The sequence below is a fragment of the Scardinius erythrophthalmus genome (assembly GCF_964197995.2).
Source record: "Scardinius erythrophthalmus genome assembly, chromosome: 3".
Classification (NCBI taxonomy): domain Eukaryota; kingdom Metazoa; phylum Chordata; class Actinopteri; order Cypriniformes; family Leuciscidae; genus Scardinius; species Scardinius erythrophthalmus.
This window is the reverse complement of record NC_138223.1, coordinates 19,462,292-19,485,344: the sequence shown is the minus strand read 5'-3', so window position 1 is coordinate 19,485,344 and position 23,053 is coordinate 19,462,292. Positions and strand designations below refer to the sequence as shown.

At 38.1% G+C, this 23,053-nt stretch overlaps 1 protein-coding gene across 1 annotated transcript in view; it reads left to right on the top strand.

The window, feature by feature from the left end:
* Positions 1–5,199: 5,199 nt before the first annotated feature.
* The window catches only part of dchs2 (dachsous cadherin-related 2), a gene marked incomplete at both ends in the record, with an annotated part of 57,885 nt that continues 40,031 nt past the window's right edge, over positions 5,200–23,053 (top strand). Inside the window, 4 exons of the mRNA XM_081360681.1 lie at positions 5,200–6,942; positions 15,957–16,148; positions 16,234–16,465; positions 19,781–20,017. Coding sequence (XP_081216807.1) covers positions 5,200–6,942; positions 15,957–16,148; positions 16,234–16,465; positions 19,781–20,017 — 2,404 coding nt within the window. The remainder of the gene's footprint in view (positions 6,943–15,956; positions 16,149–16,233; positions 16,466–19,780; positions 20,018–23,053) is intronic.

The following is a 23,053-nucleotide window of genomic DNA, read 5'->3' as shown; positions in this document are numbered from 1 at the left end:
CATACGGTTAGGGTTCGTCATCCTTGTTTACTCTATTTTTTATTTCGTGCGAACTTTTATCTTTTATATTTGTAATTTTACAAAGCAATACAAACATATTTTCATATTTAATATTTTCATTAAGATTCAAACTTTAAAAGTACACTGCAACGATATCCAGTTTTCATGTATTTATTCATTCATGTACAAATAGGCTATTTATGTATTTATACTGGCTGCCACTTTAGACAGACCACATGAAGCATAGTAGGCTACTGGTATAGGCTAAATCAGGGGTGTCCAAACTCAGCCCTGGAGGGTCACTGACTGTCCTGCAGAGTTTAGCTCACACTTGCCTCAACACACCATGCATGGAAGTTTCTAATACGCTTAGTTAGACCTTGCTTAGCTGGTTCAGGTGTGTTTAAGATAAACTCTGCAGAACATGGCCCTCCAGGAGCAGGATTGGACACTGCTGAGCTAGTCAATTGGCTGGAGAAAAAATACCCCTGAAAACTGCATTAACTAAGGGCTAATAGTAGTGTTCTGTTCTGTTCCTATATATTAGATGTGAAGTGTTGACTACTGAAAATTGAACACTAACTTCCAAAGACAACTTTCACAGTTTAACCTGTTAACTGTCAGTGTTCCGGACACTTGGTATCTATGAAGGTAAAATATGAAGGTAAAACAGTAGCAAAACTCGAGAGCATGTAAATGTGAATTTGAGAACTTGTACAATAAATATTCGTACTTGTACATGAACATTTACACTCACAGCTCCAATGTGAAAACCTGTAAAATAAAAATCTGAAGTTGAATGTTGAAATTTGCACTCGCAGACAATAGTCACAAACCTGTATTCTGAATCTGAAGCTGCAGACAAGTAGACACAAATGTGTAAAATGCCATTCACAGAAATACAACGACAGACACACAAACTTGTAATATATATTTTGCGTTTAATCTTACATTCACATTCGCGGTACAACCTCAATTAGGCACGAAATTTCTCCCGTCGCACAACCGATACACCAAGAGACTCACTCTTCACTCCCACCGCACCATTTTTCTGTTCATATCTCCCCACATTTAAAGGGACATGTCACTTACGCCACCTGATCCCAATAATCAGCAAACCTTAAAGGGTCATTTCACCCGTGGAGACATGAATGTGTATTGAAAGTGGGTCATTTATGTAGAAGAAATGTGAAATTATTTTTGAATTTGGAGCTTTCTAGACTGAGAAAAGCCAGAAAATTTATTTTTGGCTTATGTGGATGAAAGACAACAACTCCCAGAATGCACTTGCTTCACTGCCCTACAAGGCCACTCCCAAGCCACGCCTACCGGTAAGACAGCGTACGCAGTTGAAAACAAAACCATCAAGGCAATGCTAGGCTACGAGTGAGTCTCCGTGACGAGTTTGCCCAAAATGTACGGGATTCGGCTTTTGCGTTCTACAGTTGCCGTTCATCATGTTTACTGTGGCGAGCAGGACGAGGCTGAGGGGCGCGGGAGAACGGCGCGAGGCCGGTGGCGTGATTACTGACGACCGACACCTGTGAGGCACTGTTCTCGTATCTCGCACGGAGGAGCAGGTATTTTCTTAGCAATGGTAAAACACACATCAACCGATCACGCCACCGGCCTCGCGTCTTTCAACCGATCACGCCACCGGCCTCGCGTCTTTCTCCCGCGGCGCTAGCCTCGTCCTGCTCCCTGTATTACTGTGATTACTGATGAGCGCGCCTGTGAGATGCACCGGTCTTATGGGCTATCTCTCACGGAGGTGCGGGTATTTTCTTAGCAATGTTAAAACGCAAATCAACCGATCACTTGTTTAGCATTCATGTAAACATTACATTCAGATTCACCAATCGGAATGAATTCAGTTAGATTGAAACAAAAGGTGAGCATGTAAACAATGGATGGCGACCGCAGAAAGCAAAAGCTGAATCCCGGATATTTTTGTCGATCTCGACGGCTGGACATGTCCGGGAAATAGAGTATGGTAACCCCTACTACTCAGCTTTCTTCGTCCCTGTTTTCTGCAGGTTTCTGCCGTTGAAATCAAACGCACTCGCACTGATCTGTGATAGGTCTGTTAGCGCATTAGGTCCAACCCCCTATGGGCGGGTTTGAAAGGGTGGATCTAGTGCTTGTAGTCTTAACAGAAATCCCCCCCTCTTACACTTCCTCCTACAATGACGCAAAATGACGATTTTTGCGTCATTGTAGGAGGAAGTGTAAAGAGGTAAATACAGATTTGTCTCGTCTCGGGGGAAAATGAAAAAATGTTGCATGACCATTCAATAGTATGACTGGATTTCTAACAATGCAAAGCTTAATGCAAATGGGTGAAGTGTCCCTTTAAAGGTACACTTCCCAAACTCACCGCCTGACCCGCTACATAAGGATAATATTAGGAGGAGGTTATGGTGATTTTTAATGTTTTACCATGAAACAACACTGATTTTAATGTTTGATATGATAACTTGATGATATGATGGTTTGGTAATACTTGTGTTCCACGATGGTATACGATGGCCAAAGCAGGCAACATCTGTTTTATTCAAGTGTTTGGTTCAAGAAATTGATATTTTTAATAAATATATTTCTTTTTTCTGCATGAAAATGTCAAATGTTTCAATTTGTTTGGTCTGGTACAATGTTGCCTTGAGGCCACAAACGTTTAATAAATAAATGTAAAAATAATGAAAATGTGTCCAATTTTAAGCAGGAAAAATATTACAAATAATATTTTTTTTCTTCATTGATATCATATTTTGTATCATAGAGGGTTAACTTCAGATCTATTTAAAAAAAAGTCGGTGTTCCAAACCTGTATGAATTTCTTTCTTCTGCTGAACACAAAATAAGATATTTTGAAGAATATTGGTAACCAAACAGTTGATGGGCCCCATTGACTTCTTCCATAGTATGGAGAGAGAGAAAAAATGCTGTGGAAGTCAATGGGTCCCACCGACTGTTTGGGTACAAATATTCTTCAAAATATATCTTTTCTGTTCAGCAGAATAAATAAATTCCTACAGGTTTGGAACAACTTGAGGCTGAGTATATTATGACAGAATTTTCATTTTTGGGTGAACTATCCCTTTACATTAACATGAATTACATTTAATCATTCAGCAATATTTTGGGGAGTGGTCCATAATGACTAATAATAAGCCTATTTATTGTGAACACTATGTTCAAACTTGGTAAACATGAAAAACAGAAAACTCTGAGAAAATATACAAAAATATTTCTGATGCAAGAGGGTTACAGCAAGTTCTAAATGATCAGCCATTTATATCAATATAAGTGACCAAGGAAGGCTGTTATACTAATGTTGTCCACTTGCTTTTCTCATAGGTCTTATTGTTTTATTGGTCTCATAGTTTGCCATCAGTAAATAGTTCAATAGGTTCACAAAAATAAATGTTCATTTTTACAACCATTGCACACTTACAGTATCTCCAGAGTTTAATATGGAAAGAAATCTGTGATCTCCAAATATATCACTAAATACCTTTCTTTTACGGATCCTAATAAATACGTATTTATCAGTTGGGTTGCCAGTATATATTTTTTCTATTTTAATATAATATATAGCATAACATTTTATTAAAGATATAGAGGTGTAGAACATCTGACATATCTATCAGACTGAACACCTTAAAAATGATGTAAAATGGGTAGCACATCTTGACATCTTTTGACATCTTTTGACATTTCTTGTCTATCACTCCGTCCACCACACCACTTGGGGCTCTCTAGGCCCACCACACCCAGCCTAAAAGGAATCTGCAGGGTTTTAAAAATCAAATGTAAGGCTTATAAGATATTTTTTAAGGCCTGAACATATGAAATTAATACCTTTTGAGGGTATTAATTTTATATGTTCAGGTCTTAAAAAAGATCTTAAAAAGCCTTCAATTGTTATGAGCGGGGTACATTGTCTAGTAACGTACTAAACCAGGGATTCTCAACTCTGGCCCTCAAGGTTCACTTTCCAGCAGAGCTCAGCTCCCTAGTTCACTCAGGGCACTAGGGAACTGCATTCTTCGTTGCAGTTTGTCTTCACGTCTCGTCTTCACTGGGATTTCACCTCACTCATCTGACCATGCATCTTCGAGTTGCCCACGCAAGTCTGCGCTGCCAACACATCCGTTCCTGAGTTTCTTCCCTCTGATGCTGAGTGTGATCGTGAGACCTGCCTGCAATTGACTGAGACTGTTCTTGTTTTCTTCCTACACCTTCTGAGTCTGGTTTCTCGTATTGTTCAATAAAGGACCAGTTTTACGTGCTATTGTCTCCTCTGTTACTTCACGTCACAGCCCCTTTCCCCGGGGCGACAGCTAGACAGCAGAATGAAAACAACCACCTTAAAAACAACTATGCAAAAACAGGGGAAGTACATCTTGTTAGCTTCAAATATCTATCAGAATAAAAAAACTTGGAAATAAAGAGAAAAATAAACACTGGAAATAAAAGCAGTTGAAGGTGAGAGTACATTTCTTGTTTTGCTGAGTAACATGGACAAGATATTCAGTAACAGTGAAAGTTCCTTTTTGAGTCTATGCTATTTATATTTAATTGTGAACAGGCAACTGGGATCTTACAATAATGATTTTTCCTATAACAACTAAAAATGGTGTAAATTTATTTGCCTAAAATATCTTGGATGATTCAATAAATCATCATACGAAAATTTACCATGGTTAATTTTCTATAATATAATATAATATAATATAATATAATATAATATAATATAATATAATATAATATAATATAATATAATATAATATAATATAATATAATATAATATAATATAATATAATATAATATAACAATCATGGAATTATAAAAATCTAAATGGCAGGAGGTCGGTCTTTTGCACCTGCTTCAAGATACTGCGCGTCACGTGACAGGGAGAGTATTCAGGCGCGCGTGCCGCTCGACATAAGACACTTCATGCTGATCTTCTTCTCATGTGCCGCGTTCAGCCCTACTTCACCAGGAGAAGGTGATTCTATATTGAACCTATACATACACGTAGCGGAAGAAGAGTGATGGCTGGAAAGACACGGACGAGCATTCGCCCCTGAAGAAGAGCGGTTTGGAGAGTGAACTTCAGCCCGAAGCTAGAGTGCGAAGACGTTGTTTCCTCGTTACAATGAATGTAACAAACTTATAGCCTTCTGATGTTTTCACATGAAGATGGAGTTTTACGTAAGGACTCTACTCCTGTTTCTCTTATTTACATTATTTTGTGAGGACGGTTGCGCGCAGCAGGTGTTCAATCTCAGTCTCTCCATAGAGGAAGGTTTACCTGCAAATACTATTGTCGGGGATTTAAGTGTTGGACTGCCGGCGCAAACCCAAATTTCTGGATTCTTTATATCTGAGAGCAAAGATTCAGATGTGTTCAGAGACTTTGAGATCGATGGAGACTCCGGGATCATCTCCACCGCCGTGGTGTTGGATCGAGAGCGCACAGATAAGTACGAGTTCGCGGCCGCCGCTTTAACAGGAGAGGTTATTAAAGTAAGCATCGAGGTGAAGGACGTGAACGATCATTCCCCTCTATTCCCTGTAAAAACAATCCATTTGAATGTGTCTGAATTAAGCCCTGCAGGAAGCCGTTTTGAGTTGGAAGGAGCTCAGGATCAGGATATGGGTGATTATGGCACCCAGGGCTACAGAATTACAGATGGAGACATGAGGAAACTTTTTAAAGTGGAGATCCGCAGTAGTGGAGCTGGTATGTCCAATTTAGACCTTATTCTGCAAGCAAGAATAGATAGAGAAACTACAGACTTCTACAATTTCACAATTGAGGCATTTGATGGTGGTGTACCATCCAAAACAGGCCAGTTGCAAGTACATATTACTGTACTTGATGAAAATGACAACCAGCCTGTGTTCAATCAGTCAGAGTATCATGCTGTCTTATTGGAAAGCACCCCGTTGATGGCACCAGTCTGCCAGGTATTTGCTACAGACCCAGATCTTGGCAGCAATGGTCGAGTCACCTATGAGATAAACCGCCGTCAAAGTGATCCAAATGAGTTTTTCATTATTGATATTTCCTCAGGTATCATTAGTGTAAATAAGGTTTTGGACTATGAAAACCAGTCATTCTTTGAGCTCATTGTGACAGCATGGGATTCTGGGATTCAACCTGAATCCTCCAGCACATTTGTAAGTATTAAAGTGCTGGATGTCAATGACAACCACCCAAATATTAGCGTCCTGTTCCTAAATGAGGCCGGAGCACCTGAAGTATCCGAGGGAGCGAGACCCGGAGACTATGTTGCCAGGATTGCAGTCTCAGATCCAGATTTAGGAGATATCAAGAAGATTGATGTTCTTCTCCAAGGTGAGGATGGGATGTTCTCCCTCAAATCCACTGATGATTTTCTTTACGTTCTCTGTGTGGATGGCCCTCTGGACCGAGAGGTAAAGGACTTGTATGAACTCACTGTGACTGCCACAGATTTCGGCTCTCCTCCTCTGAGCAGTGAGATAACATTTCAGGTTCAGATAACAGATCTGAATGACAATCCACCCATTTTTGATCAAAACATCTATGAGGAGAGCATTTCTGAGGATGTGCTTGAGGGAACAGCTCTCTTCCAAGTCAAGGCCATGGACAGAGATCTAGGAGTGGATTCTGGAATCACCTACTCTATTGTACAATCAGAGCAGGAGCATCTGTTCAACATAGATCCAACATCAGGTCTCATTACTACTGCTGCAGGCCTAGACCATGAGCGAGAGATGGAACTGAGGTTCTTAGTGGTGGCTTCCGATGGTGGTTCTCCTTCCCTGTCCTCCACGGCCACTGTGACCATCCACGTGGTGGATGTCAATGACAATAAACCTATATTCCAACAACAGTTCTATAATGTAACCGTCAAAGAGCACACAGCTGTTGGGACATGCATCCTACAGGTATTTATTATTATGCTCCTTTTCAAGAAATTGTACTGCAGCCAGTTTGATGATGGTGATAAAAATATGCCACTATTATTTGTAAGAAAAAAAGATTTAAGTCAGTGTTAGTTAACCCAGAAATAAAAAACCTGTCATGATTTGCTCACCCTCATGTTGTTTCAAACCTGCATGACTTACCTTCTTCTACAAAAAAATGAGATATTTTGTAGAATGTTGCGACCAAACTTGTTAACCATTGACCATTATTTTGTTATTATCTCTATTATTATCACATTATTATCACCATCAAATTTGTTTTAATTTTTGGGTGAACAATTACAAACAAGCAAGAATAAAAAATTCAAACAAGTGCAATCAAAAAGAAGTTGTTGAATGAAGCTGTTTCTCAACAAATAAATCATTGTAGGGATCACAATGTCAGAAGAAACACTCAGTTACTATCACAACAACTCACACACTCACTCTCAAAACAGAGACCATACTAAGGCTTTTTGTTGAGACAAAGACAACAGTGTTGCAAAAGAGCCAAATCACTCTGCTCACTGCTTTGGCTCCTTGTGTGAAACTGTAGCCTGGCACAATTGTACTTGGCATGACTAATGAAATCATGTTTGTAGTTTAAAATTTTATTGGAAACACCTACACTACTATTCAAAAGTCTGGGGTACGTAATATTTTTTAAATACTTTTATTAAGCAAATATGTATCAATTTGCAGAGGTGGAAAGTAACGAATTACATTTACTCGCGTTACTGTAATTGAGTAGTTTTTTTGTGTATTTCTACTTTTTTAAGTAGTTTTTAAAATCTGTAATTTTACTTTTACTTAAGTATGTTTTGTTTAAAGTATTGTAATTCGCTACATTTTAAAACATATCCGTTACTGAGTAAAAAAAAAAAAAAAAAAAAACACATTATTAAAAAAATGAACTAGCCTACTATGGGTAAAACAGCGCGCGCGCTCGTGCTCAGCATTGATTGATTGAAGGGCGGGAGAACAGACACGCAAAAACCACAAAAAATATGGAGACGGACAACACAGATTCTTTACACACACACGTGAGGCAAACCCCTGGTAAGTATGGGGATACTTTGGATATAGAAAAACGAACGCGTGGTTGTCCTCGAGGCTCGAGCATAGCCTATTCATTTTGCAAAAATTGTGGACGCAAATTGGCTGCAAAAGAAGGAAACACATAGAACGTGTTCGGGAACACCATCCCTCCGTGCAGATTAAGATATGTCCCGTAACCGTTTATAAGTTAAGGCCGAATGATTTCTGTGATGCAGAGGGAATCCCGGAGTTTCATTATCATGAAAATGGAATTTAGCCTACAGTAACGCAGACGTCACGTAAAACACATGAAAGCAGGGTTGCCAACTCTCACGCATCTGGCGTGACAGTCACGCATTCAGCCTCAATCTCACGCTCTCACGCTTAACAAAGAAATCTCACGCTAAATTAGACATTCTTCTGTGCTGTATTTTTTTTTTTTTTTTTTTTTTTTCACTCGTGTGCACTAAATTTCAGAATTACTATAAACAATTCAGGCTCTTAACTACTGGATGGACCACTATTTATGGCGCAAATTAGTTAAAATCTCCCGGAATCTAGAGCGAGCACGCATGCGAGACAGAGAATAACCGTAGCGCACGCACGGCGTACGGCAGCGTTGAGCATTGTAGCCAATCACTGACATGTCTGTTGAACGCATTGGCCAATCAGAGGCGTTTAAATGAGTCGCTGTCCTGAAGATGTGTTTTGCGCGAGCTCACCGAGTTCTACACTTTCGCAAACCTGTCATTATTATTGCCTATAAACTTAAGATGCAAATAAAAAATTCACTGCAATGTATTTGATATTCTTGATGCTGTTCTGATGCGCTCCATTACGCACCGCTCTGTTTGGTGTTAGGATGACTAAAAGTTCAGCGGTCTAGCTCTTCAATGTCAGAATGATTAAAGAAGTGAACGAATGCCTGGCAAAATGTAAGTGGAAAACATTTAATATTTGACTGTTTTACAATAGAAATGTTCAACTACCGACAGTATCCGGTGACGCGAATTACTCAACTTTTTTTTATTTATTTACTAAATTTATCCTTTTTGAATTGAAAATATGCTATAATTTCTTTGATTAATTTAGAGAGAATGCATGCATAATTAAAAATAAAATATTATTTGCAAATAGTTACAATTATTTCACTAATACAATAAGCTTTTTTTTCTTTATTCCCTTAAATCGCTTTTATAATTAATTCCTTTAAATAAAAATACCCCCCCCCCCCCCATGGCGTCATTTTTAAGTCAAATGTCATGAGCGTGTAAGACATGCTCACGAGCACATTATGTTATTTCACGCGCGCAAAAATGAACCTTCAGCTGGCATGATAAAAGTACTCGCGCACAAATTCAACAACCGAGAGGTGTACAGGTAGCTGCGAGCGAGCGCCTGGCATACTCTCATGCTTGTACAGTGGAATCCTGCTCGCGCGCAGTGGATTTCTGCTCGCGGAGTGCTGTTTTGCTCGCGCAGTGGATTTCTGCTCGCTCAGCTGATTTCTGCTCGCTCAAGTCTACACGACTTTTGACAATTTGGGGGCGGAAACCAAGGAGGGCACTGACCCTCTTATGATTGGTCACTTTCATCATGGAAAATCTTGGGAAATCCTAACCCCGCCCACCTTCTGACGCAGCGCGCGTAACTCAGCTCGCTCTGCTACTCCGGCTATCTCTGTATATTTTAGACAACGAAATATGTGATAAAACACCATATTAACTATTTTCGTTTTCATTTAAAGAAATCTTAAACATGATAGCCACACACATGTGGTTCAGGCAACGCGTATTGATTATATTCACTGCACATAACGTTTGCCTATTAAAAACAAAACTAAATATAAAACACAAACCTGCCTCTTTTCGTTTTAAATATAATATAAAAACATTAAACATTTTAATATGGTCCAGGCAATATGTGCATTTGTACTAAACAACAGATTTTGCAGTAAACAACATTACAGTTTTTAAATTTTTAAATACAATTATTACAATTTAAAATGACAAAACTCAACCCAGTCTCTTTTTGTTAAATTTCAGTTTTATCAATATTAGCCATGATAAAAGTATAAGTAAAAGGTATAAGAAGCTATAAGCTACAAATAAAGCAAACAATTCAGTCAAACATACAAAGTCAGCGCTCTTGTCTAACCATACAACGATGACCGGGCGCTCGGCACTCATGTACCCCGCCTGGAACAGCCTTTCCTCGGTTATAGTCTTTCTGACGTTCGCCGCTTTCGCTGGCGTCTCTGTAGTGGTTAAACATGAGATATAATTCGTCTTGTGTATATCTAACGGGCGATTTTTGGTCTCGTGAATCTATAATTTATTCCCTGGCCATTGTGGCCAATCGTTTTGGCTGAGGGGAAGTTTCATAACTTTATAAGCTATTTAACTTTACCGTTGTATGGTTTTACTAGAGCGCTGACTTTGTGTGTTTGACTGAATTGTTTGCTTTATTTGTATAGCTTCTTATACCTTTTACTTATACTTTTATAATGGCTAATATTGATAAAACTGAAATTTAACAAAAAGAGACTGGGTTGAGTTTTGTCATTTTAAATTGTAATAATTGTATTTAAAAATTTAAAAACTGTAATGTTGTTTACTGCAAAATCTGTTGTTTAGTACAAATGCACATATTGCCTGGACCATATTAAAATGTTTAATGTTTTTATATTATATTTAAAACGAAAAGAGGCAGGTTTGTGTTTTATATTTAGTTTTGTTTTTAATAGGCAAACGTTATGTGCAGTGAATATAATCAATACGCGTTGCATGAACCACATGTGTGTGGCTATCATGTTTAAGATTTCTTTAAATGAAAACGAAAATAGTTAGTAAGGTGTTTTATCACATATTTCGTTGTCTAAAATATACAGAGATAGCCGGAGTACCAGAGCGAGCTGAGTTACGCGCGCTGCGTCAGAAGGTGGGCGGGGTTAGGATTTCCCAAGATTTTCCATGATGAAAGTGACCAATCATAAGAGGGTCAGTGCCCTCCTTGGTTTCCGCCCCCAAATTGTCAAAAGTCGTGTAGACTCGAGCGAGCAGAAATCAGCTGAGCGAGCAGAAATCCACTGCGCGAGCAAAACAGCACTCCGCGAGCAGAAATCCACTGCGCGCGAGCAGGATTCCACTGTACAAGCATGAGAGTATGCCAGGCGCTCGCTCGCAGCTACCTGTACACCTCTCGGTTGTTGAATTTGTGCGCGAGTACTTTTATCATGCCAGCTGAAGGTTCATTTTTGCGCGCGTGAAATAACATAATGTGCTCGTGAGCATGTCTTACACGCTCATGACATTTGACTTAAAAATGATGCCATACCCCCCCCCCCCGTTGAAATATCTCTTCCTCTAACCCCCCCCCCCCCCCCGTTGGAGAAGTCTCACTCCGAGCTAAACTCAAAAGTTGGCAACCCTGTGAAAGTAAAGCTGTACAATAAATAAATCAAATTGCGACATGGTCTGTAGTCTATATATTAAAGCACAAGAGACTGCTATATAAATGTATAATCTGCGTGTCTGTGTGAATCAGTGCGAATGAGACGAGCCGTTTCGTCTACTACATACTCAAGTACGCGACGTGCTAAGTGTTTTCAGCATCTCACAAACAATATGAGAACATGAAAACATTAACATCTCCAGAGCTGCTCTGAGAGAATGACCTTTGAGAAAAACCTTGTCAAATAGCCTACACTCTGAAACAGGACTTCATTACAACCCATCAAAATTTTGGTTTAACTACGAAGAAATGATGACATAGCCTAACTGTTGTGGGCCTACAATAGAATGTACTTCTCATAATAATATTAACAACAACAATAATAATACAGATTATTTAAACATTATTTAAGGATTTTTGTCCATGGTTTAATTGAGTAAATCTGTTTTGCAGCACTTTGCCAAAAAATAAAAGGATAAAAAAATGTGTTAAACTTTTATTTGATTACCACCGTTTTGGATAATATATTTGTTTTAAATCATAAAAACAAAAAGGATTTTTCTGAATTAAATACATTTCATAGAAGTCTATTGTTTTTAAACATTTTAATAAATTATTAATGATAAAAAATAAGTTGTTAAATGAGTAGTTAAAATGAAAATGAAAATTACCCCATGATTTATCAGCCCTGAAATCATCCTAGGTGTAGGCTATATTTCTTTCAGACGAATACAATCGGAGTTATATTATTAATAAACACTCTGATGCTTCTGAGCTTTATAATGGCAGTGGATTGCAACCATCAGTTTAAAGCTCAAAAAAGTACACCATACGCAGTCTACTTACACCTTAAACGCAACTTATGCAACTCATGACGTCAGAAGTAGTGTAGTGCGTCCTGGCGTAGCGTAAATATCAGCAGTACGTCGCATTACTCGCATAAGTTGCGCTTTAGATTTAAGTCGAATACATATGTTCGTTTGGCCGGAAGCTAGTTATTTTACTTTAGAAAGTTTTAAATATGAATATCTTTCTTCACAAACTCAACGTTTTGTTTCAGAAGGCCTTTATTAACCCCCCGTTGCCGTGTGGAGCACTTTTATGATGGATGGATGCACTTTTATGATGGATAGATGCACTTTTATGAGCTTCAAACTGATGGTTGCAATCCACACCCCCGCTGTTAAAAAAGTAACTCAGTTACTTTTACTCTGAGTACATTTTAAATGAGCTACTTTTTACTTTTACTTGAGTAGATTTTTCGACCGGTACTTTTACTTGTACTTAAGTAAAAACAAATTGTAGTAATAGTACTTTTACTTGAGTAGAATATTTTATTACTCTTTCCACCTCTGTCAATTTGATTAAGTAAAAGTAAAGACATTTACAATGCTACAAAAGGTTTCTATTTCTATTTCTTATAAACTTTCTATTCATCAAAGAATAGAAAAAAGTATTACTGTTGAATCAGCAGTTGAATCAGTTTGATTAAGTAATATAATAATAATAATTAATATAATGTAATATAATAATATTATATTATATTATAATAATATTATGTAATATAATTATTATATTACATAATATTGTGTAATATAATAATAATAATTGCATATTAAAATGATTTCTGAAGGAAATCATATGACACTGAAGACATGGGTGCCGAATTCAGCTTTGCCATCACAGGAATAAATTACATTTTAAAATATACTAGTTTTTATTATTATTATTTTATTGTACTAATATTTCACAATAATAATTTCTAACTATAATTGATCAAATAAATGCTGCCTTGGTGAGCATAAGAGAATTCTTTCAAAAACATTTTAAAAATAATACCAACCCCACATTTTTTATAGTACATTGAGTTCCACATCAAGCTCTTTTCATTCATTTTAATAAATATACATTTATAAGGATCTTAAACATTTTAATTAAAGACTATTTTGTGGTCTCTCTCCAGCCACCCACATTGATTATATGTCTCAAAACATTAAAAAAATTACTTTTTCTTGACATATATTGAATTTACAGCACTGTGCAAACGTTTTAGGCTCTACAACATTGCTGTAGAGTGAGAATGTTCAAAAACAATTGGATACATTGAATAGTTTTTGTTATATCAGTGAACTTTATAAACTAAATCATATCAATATTTGGTGTGACCACCATTTGCCTTTAAATTAGCACAAATTCTAGATATACTTGTGTGCACAGTTTTTAAGGAAGTTTGCATCCTAAAGAAGTTTCAGCAGTTCTGTAGATTTAGGCTTAAGTCTCAATTGCTTCTGTCTCTTCATGTAATCCCAGACTGACTCTGCGATGTTAAGATCAAGGCTCTGTGGATACTGTACCATCTGTTGTAGGACTCAATGTCATTACAAAATTCTCTGGATTATTACAATATTTGCAAAAGGAATGTAGACATCTGAAATTGATATTTCCTACTCATATGCTGAAGCAGAATATATAAATAACCATCTAAAGACAACTGTTTTTGTATAAGATCTAATATACAGTAGCCTACTGTATACTGTGAGAAAATGTCATACTTGATAGGTATTTACTTTGGTCATAATTTCAGAGGATATATTTTTAGATATCTCTTTTTGATCATAGCCGCAATCAGTTTTGCGTGCAGAGAGTGTTTGTAATTATGATCTCAGACAGTTGCTTTTAGACTTTGACCAGAAGTCCCAGTCCTTCCACCCACCAGATCATAAATGCTATAGTATAATATCTATTTTATGATAGAAAGGCTGAGAATGAGAACTTGAGGTGCTGCTAAAGATAGGACAGTACTCATACCCTAATGATTCAGCAACAGACAACTTGTGGGTGAAAACCTAATGATTTACACTAAGCAACATTTTATGCTGTGTGTAATCATGTTATAGCAAACTTGAGTGGAAAGCTTAAGCACCCCTTGAAAATGGCTTGACAAGAACACTTCTTTTCTGTGTTGATGCAATAAAAATAGTCATTTCAGGCTCATCCCCTTTAAAAAAAAAAACAGTACTATAGCTGTCACAGTACTTGATTATGGTATTGGGGGAAGGACATACAGTAAGTCTGTGTAGTGCAGTCATCAATATTTTTGGTCAGATTTTCTGAAAGACAAAGTGACCAGTCTGCTAAAACATTTCAGTTAACACACTGTAGTGTTAACTAGATGTTATCACAATCTATAACACTAAAAGAATACATACATATGAGGTATAACAAAGGATGCATTTTAGCTTTTAAGCTTTAGCCTAGATTCAATAAAAGATGTTAACATTGTCTATAATAATGTTGTAGTAAGAGATAGTTGACTCTAGCCTGGCTCCGCCCTCCTACGTACTTCCACTCAATTTCATTTTTCTTCAGTACTACGTCTGGGACTGCTGTATAGGTTTCCAGAAACAAATTTTTTGTAGGACCAATCAGCGAATAGTGGGAGTGGCTGAGAACGATGACGTTGATGTGATCACACACATGACTAGCGTCGGCCAATAGTGAGCCTACGTGTGACGTACAACACACAGACGCGCTGCTTTATCAAGACTCGAGGAACAGAGAGAAGGAAATGAATAGTGGAATAAAGTCGTTTTTTTTGTTTGTTTTTGCGCACAAAAAGTATTCTCGTCGCTTTATAAACTTTATAAAAGACAGACATCTTATTCTAAGCATAATCCTCTGATCATTCGGACGACCACACGTTAGCGATTGGCTATGGCAGATCCTGAGTGACTCTGGGCAGATCCAATAGTTTTGAACTTTAACAGAGAACCCGCCTACAAGGAAGTAAACGTTTCTCAATGGAGCGAGGCCAGACTCTCTGTACAAATGAAATGTACGAGAGTCTGGTAGAACCAGGCTAAGTTGACTCTCCATCCAACCTGATCTTATGAGAAAAAAACACTGACATGACTTTGGTGAATTGGTTGTGAGTTTTTTATGAATGTGTACAATTTAATTAATAGAAAATGTAAGATTTTTTTATAAAAAACTACACATGAAGGTCCACCCCAACCCTAAGCATAACGATGATAATAATGAAAACACAAAGCGCATTACACAGTCTTTCAGCATGATGTTTTTCAGTGGTATTACAAGAGAGGGTTTTAGTCATCTGAAAGAGTGAAGCTGGAAGTGTTAATCTGAGACACCCTTTGCTGTGCCAACACCATAACCAAAGTTAATGAGATAAAGCTTGCCCGTATGATCATTTTGGTGCTTCTAATACACAGATGGTTGATTACAGGCTCCTAGTTTCAGAAAGATGGTGCAGTTCATTTACAAACTGCTGAATTGTTACAGATGAATAATTAATTAACAGTTCATTTTAAAAATAAGAAATGTTTGCGAAATGTCTTAAAAAAAGGAATATTAGTGTGACCACAACATTACATGTGATTCTGAGTCATTTTAGAATTGGAGGCAAAAGAAATTGGATCAGCTGCAGTTATAAATAAGTGATTTAAAAACCATTTACCTTAATAATAAATTTCTATCTGGTCCAGGTCACTGCCATAGATGCTGATGATGCTGAGTTTGGATCAGTGCGATATTCCCTCTATGATGGCTTCAGCAGCAAGGATGACCATCCTTTCTTTCACATCAACTCTGTTACTGGGGAAATCTGTGTGTCTCAAGATATTGATCATGAAGCTCGTCTTGTGACCTTTGACTTGTTGATTAAAGCTGAAGATCAGGTGAGGTCAAATATGTTAATCCTGGTATTGTGGAATTTTATATAAGAAGGTATTACTTATGTTGTGTTTTTTTTTTTTTTTATAGGATGGGCTCAGTTCGCAGACATTTGTTCACATTGATGTGGAGGATGTGAATGATAATGCTCCTGTTTTTAGTCCTGAGAAATATGTCACGAGTGTGAGCATCCATACTCAACCTGGCACTGAGCTCTTCAACATTTTTGCTTCTGACCGAGATTCTGGAAACAATGGAAAAATCACCTATGAGCTTCTGCCTGGAGATTCTGCCTCTTTATTCACTGTGGACCAGTCAACAGGTAACATGCCCCAAGTTAATATGTGTTTATCTAGGACTGAAATCTGTGTTACTTGCCACATTAGAGATGACTTTTATTTATAGTACACGAAACCACAATGTTCACCTAAGAGAGTCTTTTATTTTAAATAAAATATAAAGCCAAAACAAGGATTAAAATTAAGAACATTGTTGTGCTGTCACACAAGCCAAACATGTGCGATTTCATAGTCCATAGGACAGCGAAGATAACTCATATATTCTGTTAAGACATAGTGCATGCTTATCTTGACAGTCAGACTGAGAGTCTTCCATAGCAGATATAGTAATTGCTTTTGTCACGTCCCAGTTGGAAGCCTGTGGATTTACACATCTTCCTAAATCCTTGCTGGACATGGGTGCAAATGTAAAGCTGTGTGAAGTGTTGAAGTGGACTGGATGCTGCAATGAATGCCTGCAGAAATCTGTGATTAGGCTTTATATGATGACCGGTGTACTCAGTTATCTTATTAAAAAAATGTTGCTGTTGTGGCTAAGTAAAAACACATAACATTTCTAGTTATTGGTGAAAAAAAAGATTTTTAATCTGGCAACAATATAATATGAATATACTGTGATATTCTGAGTAATTAAGTATTGTACAGTGAGTCTGATATAGATTTATAAACATTTACTTTTCCTTAAGTTATTTTAAGCATAGCAATCTATAGGATAAGTATACATTAAGTCTAATGTATAAATTGTCTAAATTGATTTGGTAAATACAGATAATTCCGCTTATTAAAGTCATTTGTATGGCATCTGTTACTATCACTGTCCTTGGCTTTTCGCACACATAGATCTACTGTTGAGCTGTGTTTGACGTGACGCATTACAGTAATCAGATTACACTGTAATGAAGTAGGGGGTCTGCTCTTTATTTTTCCATAATCCTATTACAATCACAGTTCTGCCGTTAATGATGTTACATGATTCTCTCTTTTTTCATTTGGTTTCCTTTAGCAGATAGCAGTTAAGAGAATGCAGTGACACAGATGAAAAATACTTTCTGTCCTATGTGTGCTTACTCTTAAGTAGTGCTCTGAAGTCAAAGTAAATAATCCCTCTTTTACATCGCCTGCATGCTCTCACTCGCTTATAGGGAAATCCCTGCTAAGCATCATTGATTTAGAGCTTTTTGACATGGTGTGCCTATATGGTAACACTGTACAATAAGGTTCATTAGTTAACATTAGTTAACTACCTTTGAACTAAGAATGAACAATACTTCTTCAGCATTTATTAATCTTAGTTGATATTAACTTTGACATTTACTAATACGCCATTAAATTCAAAGGTTGTATTTGTTAACATTTGTTAATGCACGGTGAACTAACATGAACAAACAATGAACAGCTGTATTTTTATTAACTAACATTAACAAAGATTAATAAATACTGTAACAAATGGTTGATAGCTCATTGTTAGTTCATGTTAGTTCATACATTAACTAATGTTAACTAATGAACCTTATTGTAAAGTGTTACCATATATATTTATATACCTCACTACTTAATTTAAAGATAGTAAATGTCACTTGCATACCTTTCTGCGCACTGGGAATTATATTTTCTCAGAAAGAACATACAGTATACAGTGAATATGACATAGACGCTAAAACAATATAGCATAGGGCTCTTGGGAAGATGCATTTGGATTCACCAAAGTTTGTGAGGCATTAAATGTTTATTAGATACACAAAGACTTGTGTAAATCAAGTGTATTTGCAGATTCACTATGACAAAAGTATTTTAGTGTTTGCCTTTCGATTATTAAACAGAACTGTTGAATGGTAAAGCATGCAGGTGCTATATGAACTTCAAAAACAAACAGCTAAATCAAAGTAATCTCTCGTGCTCTTGCTTGCGTGCCTATGATTACCCTTCTGTGTGCTAGTGGGGGCATGCATGCCTAAGGTTACCCACCCTGGTTTAAATCAACAGATGCTAAGGATTTTAAGTTAGATCAAGGTGACAGAATCTAGCAGGACCCCAACCATCTGTCAAAAGTTGAACTAGCCATGGACAAATCCACCATATCACCATCAGTGATGGATGGATTTAAAGTTTGTTTAGTTGAGAGACTGAGATAGGGTACAATTAAATCATCATGACCTTGTTCTACGAGATTCTTAATTATTTATCAGTCAGAGAATTTACTTTGATTAGATACTAACCTTAACATAGTATTTCAGTTAATCACTAAGGTTTTTCAGTAACACTTTAGAATACTGTTCCTTCATTAATGAATAACTACACAGCAACACATGAGTAATGCACTATTAACATTCTAGTAACTACTATTAACTAACAGGAAACTCTGATTAACGAATTAGTAAGTAATAGGGCTCAGTCGAATGTGGTAGTTCACTAATCAGGTATTACTATTTTTCATACCTCACTGAAGACTACTAAGAACTAATATATATAGGTTCATAATTAATATTGATGATGCATAATGTATAATATAAGGTAATGGTAATCCATTAGTAATGTTACTACATCCTTCTAAAGGAACTACTAATAATTTGGATCAGTTTTCTAAAGTGAAAAGCTTTATAACTGCCTAATATTGACTGAAGTCATTGTAAGCTTTTGAGGTTTTTGCAAGGTTTTGGATAGTAATGACTCAAGTGTTTACTGCATCTTTCTAAAGGAACTACTAATTATTTGGATCAGTATTCTAAAGTGAAGATCATGGGAACACACTAGTAATGACTAAAGTGTTACCAAATCCATCGGAAAGAATTACTATTCAAATTCTTATAAACATGATGACTTCAGTCAATATTAGGAAGTTATCATGTTTTTCACTTTAGAATACTGATCCAAATAATAAATCATTCCTTTATAAGGATGTAGTAACACTTGAGTCATTACTAGTGGGCTATTATTATAAATTATGCTTTATTCATGTTACTTATGAACCTGTATAGTAGTTCTCTGGGAGGTATGAAAAAAATAGTGGTTGATTAGCTAATAGTGAACTACTACATTCAACTGAACGCTATTACTTACTAATGTGTTAATCAGAGTTTTTAGTTAGTTAATAGTAGTTACTAGAATGTTAATAGTGCATTACGCATTTGTTCCTGTGTAGTTATTCAGGAACAGTATTCTAAAGTGTTACCGGTTTTTCATTTCAGTTCCCTCAAATTTAAGTCTGCAATCTACTGTTAACATATCCACTGCTGCTTCACTACTTATAGGCAAATATAAACTTTCTTTTCACTGCAATAATAGTCAAGACCTTATGAATGTGTCCTCTAAGATGTTAATGTAGGTTTTGTGTTTTTCAGGTTCTGTCTACCTGAGTTCTTCACTTTCCCAGCTGCGCAGTAGCAGCGTGAAGCTGTCTGTCTCTGCTCAGGACGGAGGAGGTATGTCTGCCGTTCATCCTGCTAACATCACCGTGAACATCTTGCAGAGTGACCAGCCCCCTGCCCATTTCCAGAAAGCCCACTACACCTTCTCCATCTCTGAGGATGCACCCGTGGGCTCCACCGTTGGTTTGGTTCAGGCTGTTACCCCTGCCAGTGAGTTTTCTGTGCTTTTTCTCTGAAATGTTATGGCTGTCACACTGTTCCCTGTTTGAAACTGGACAGTGTGATGCCATGTAGTAAGAAACCTATTTGGTAAAACGTACTTGGTTCCCTAAGAGTAAGGGAATGAGTATTGTGTAGCTATACGCTATGGGAAAACATGGGCGTAGCTTCTGACTATAAAAGCGGGCCATATCGCCATAGGAATCAGGTTTAAATCAACTGAAGTGACAGCACCTGTACCAAGCGTAATAGCATGGCAGGGTATGCAATACTCGTTCCCTTACTCTCAGGGAGCCGAGGTTACGTTAGCAACCGAGTACGTTCCCTTTCGAGAACGGTCTCTCGTATTGCGTAGCTATATGCTATGGGAACCTATTTAAAACGCCATGCTATCAGCTTAACACTTCGCCCTTAACTATCACCTAGGGCTTGAAGACTGAGGTTAATAGTAGAGCTAAAGTCAAATCCAATGGGGGCCGGACCATGTCGGGCCCCACAGAGGGGTAATAAAAGGCTTGGGCTCCCCCGAGGCCAAGGCCTTTATTCAGAGAAGAACTTGAGCCTGCAGAGCAGGAACCTCTAAGTTATAAAATCTTACAAATGTGGATAGCGAAGACCACCCGGTCGCCGCACAGATGTCTTCAATTGGTATACCACTGGACCAGGCCCAAGATGAGGCCATGCCTCTCGTGGAATGAGCTATAACGCCAGTGAGGCAAGGAAGGCCCATAGAAGCATAGGATAAAGCGATAGCGTCTACTGACGTGGTGCCCCGCCAGGTTTTTGGAGGAAGGCTTTTAAGGCCAGAAAAAACGCTCTCATTTCGAGGCAGTTGATATGTAAGCCCCTTTCCGGGCTCGTCCAGAGGCCGGAAACGGGCCTGCCCTCAAACAGAGCTCCCCAACCTAGGTTGGAGACGTCAGTTGAAATCACCTTCCTCCTCAAGACCACTCCCATATTCACGCCCGATTGGCACCAGTCGGCTACTTTCCAAGGAGCCAGGGCTCTGATACAGCCGTGGTTCTCTTTGATGCACAAGTGGCCTGAACGCCACGCATGAGCCGCTACTCTGGGCTTTAAGGGGATGCATGTGCAGTAGGCCCAGTTGGAGTTCTGACGATGCTGGGGCCATAAGGCCCAGAATCCTCTGGAATGTTCTGAGGGGCGTGTGAGAGCCCGCCCTGAACGAAGCTGCTAGCTGTTGAATGGAGAGAGCGCGGTCTGGTGTGAGCCATGCTCTCATCTGAACCGAGTTGATAACTGTTCCCAGGAAGGTTACACTTTGGCTGGGAGACAGTACTCTCCTGGAAAAATTTATCCTGAGCTCAAGGCATTGCAAATGGCTTAGAATCCAGGATCTGTGGGTCAGTAATTCGGCCTTCGATTGGGTAATTCAGAACACGCATTCCCCGCTGTCTCAGGGGGGAAAGAGCTGCGTCCATGCACTTGGTAAATATACGAGGTGCCAGAGACAGGCCGAATGGCAGGACTGTGTATTGATAAGCCTTCCCCTCGAAGGTAAATCTCAAGAATGTCCTGTGATATCTGGATATGAAAGTAAGCGTCTTTCAGATCCACTGACAAAAAACAATCCCCCGGGCGAATTTGTGCAAGGATTTGTTTGGTTGTCAACATCCTGAATGGCCGTCTCATGAGGGCCTTGTTCAGGTGTCTGAGGTCTAGGATGGGCCTGAGGCTGCCATCCCTCTTTGGGACGAGGAAGAACTGGCTGTAAAAGCCTGACTCGCTCAGTGACAGGGGAACAGTTTCTACAGCTCCTTATGCCAACAGATTTGATACTTCAGTGCAAAGGACATGAGCCATGCTGCTTCTCACCATCGTCTCGACCACGGCACGAAAGCACGGGGGTCTGCGAGCAAATTGGAGAGAGTAACCTCGTTTTATTGTGTTCATTACCCATTCTGACACATCGGGGATGGCTGCCCAGGCCTCGGCCCGATTGGCTAGGGGTTGAATGAAGTCTGGGGGTGGGCCGCCATGCAAAGGGGACCCGGCCACCCAGATGTTGTGAGTTGGAAAAATGCTCTTTTTGTGCTCTATTTGGGTCGCTGATAAAACAGTGTTTGTTTGCAGGGGTGTGTGTTTTAGAACGGGCCCATTGACTGTAGTATGAACATCTCCAGTCGCCTGAACTGAAGAGGGGACTAGGAGAAGTGTGCAAGCTCTTTTTGAGGGTGGTCTAGCCGCAGCGGGACTCAAACCCTCCCTTTTCCTTCCTGTCATGCGACAAGGAAGGCTTTCGAGGCTCAGGGTCCAACACAATCTTGGGTCGGGGCCCCTGACAATCCGGGAACGAGAACTGTGCAGCTGCACTGTGTTTTAAAATAAAGGCTTCAATATTCTCGAGAAAAGGAGTTTTCCCATAGCGTATAGCTACGCAATACGAGAGACCGTTCTCGAAAGGGAACTTTACAATTACATTATGTATTTGTTAACATTAATTAACAGTTTAGTTATCATTAACTAACAACTGAGCAACACTTGTATACAGCATTATCTAATTTTTGTTAATGTTAACATATACTAATGTATCTCTTAAAATTAATAGCTGATTTTGTTAATATCAGTTAATTCATTAGTCAACATGAACTAACAATGAACAACTTTATTTATTAAGGTCCAGCAATACCTTAATAAATGCTCTTTTCCTGATAAATAATGTTAGTAAAGAGCCCAAACATTAGAAACACATGAACTGATGTTGAAATAGTTTCCACTTTAACATGAGTTTCATAAAAACTTAATTTCTTTTGATTGTTAAGTGCTGTTCATTGTTAGTTCAAGGTAACTAAGGCTTTAAGTAATGTTGACGCAGAGCATGCACCCTGAAAATTAAATGTAAATGTATAAAACATACATTAAGTTATGTTATTATATTTTAAATAGGTGTTATTTTATGTTAGTTCACAATAATGCATTAACAAATGTTTAAAAGGTAAGCTATTCATGTAAAATGCATTAACAATGTACAATTTAACATTAACAGATTAAAGATTAACTAATGCT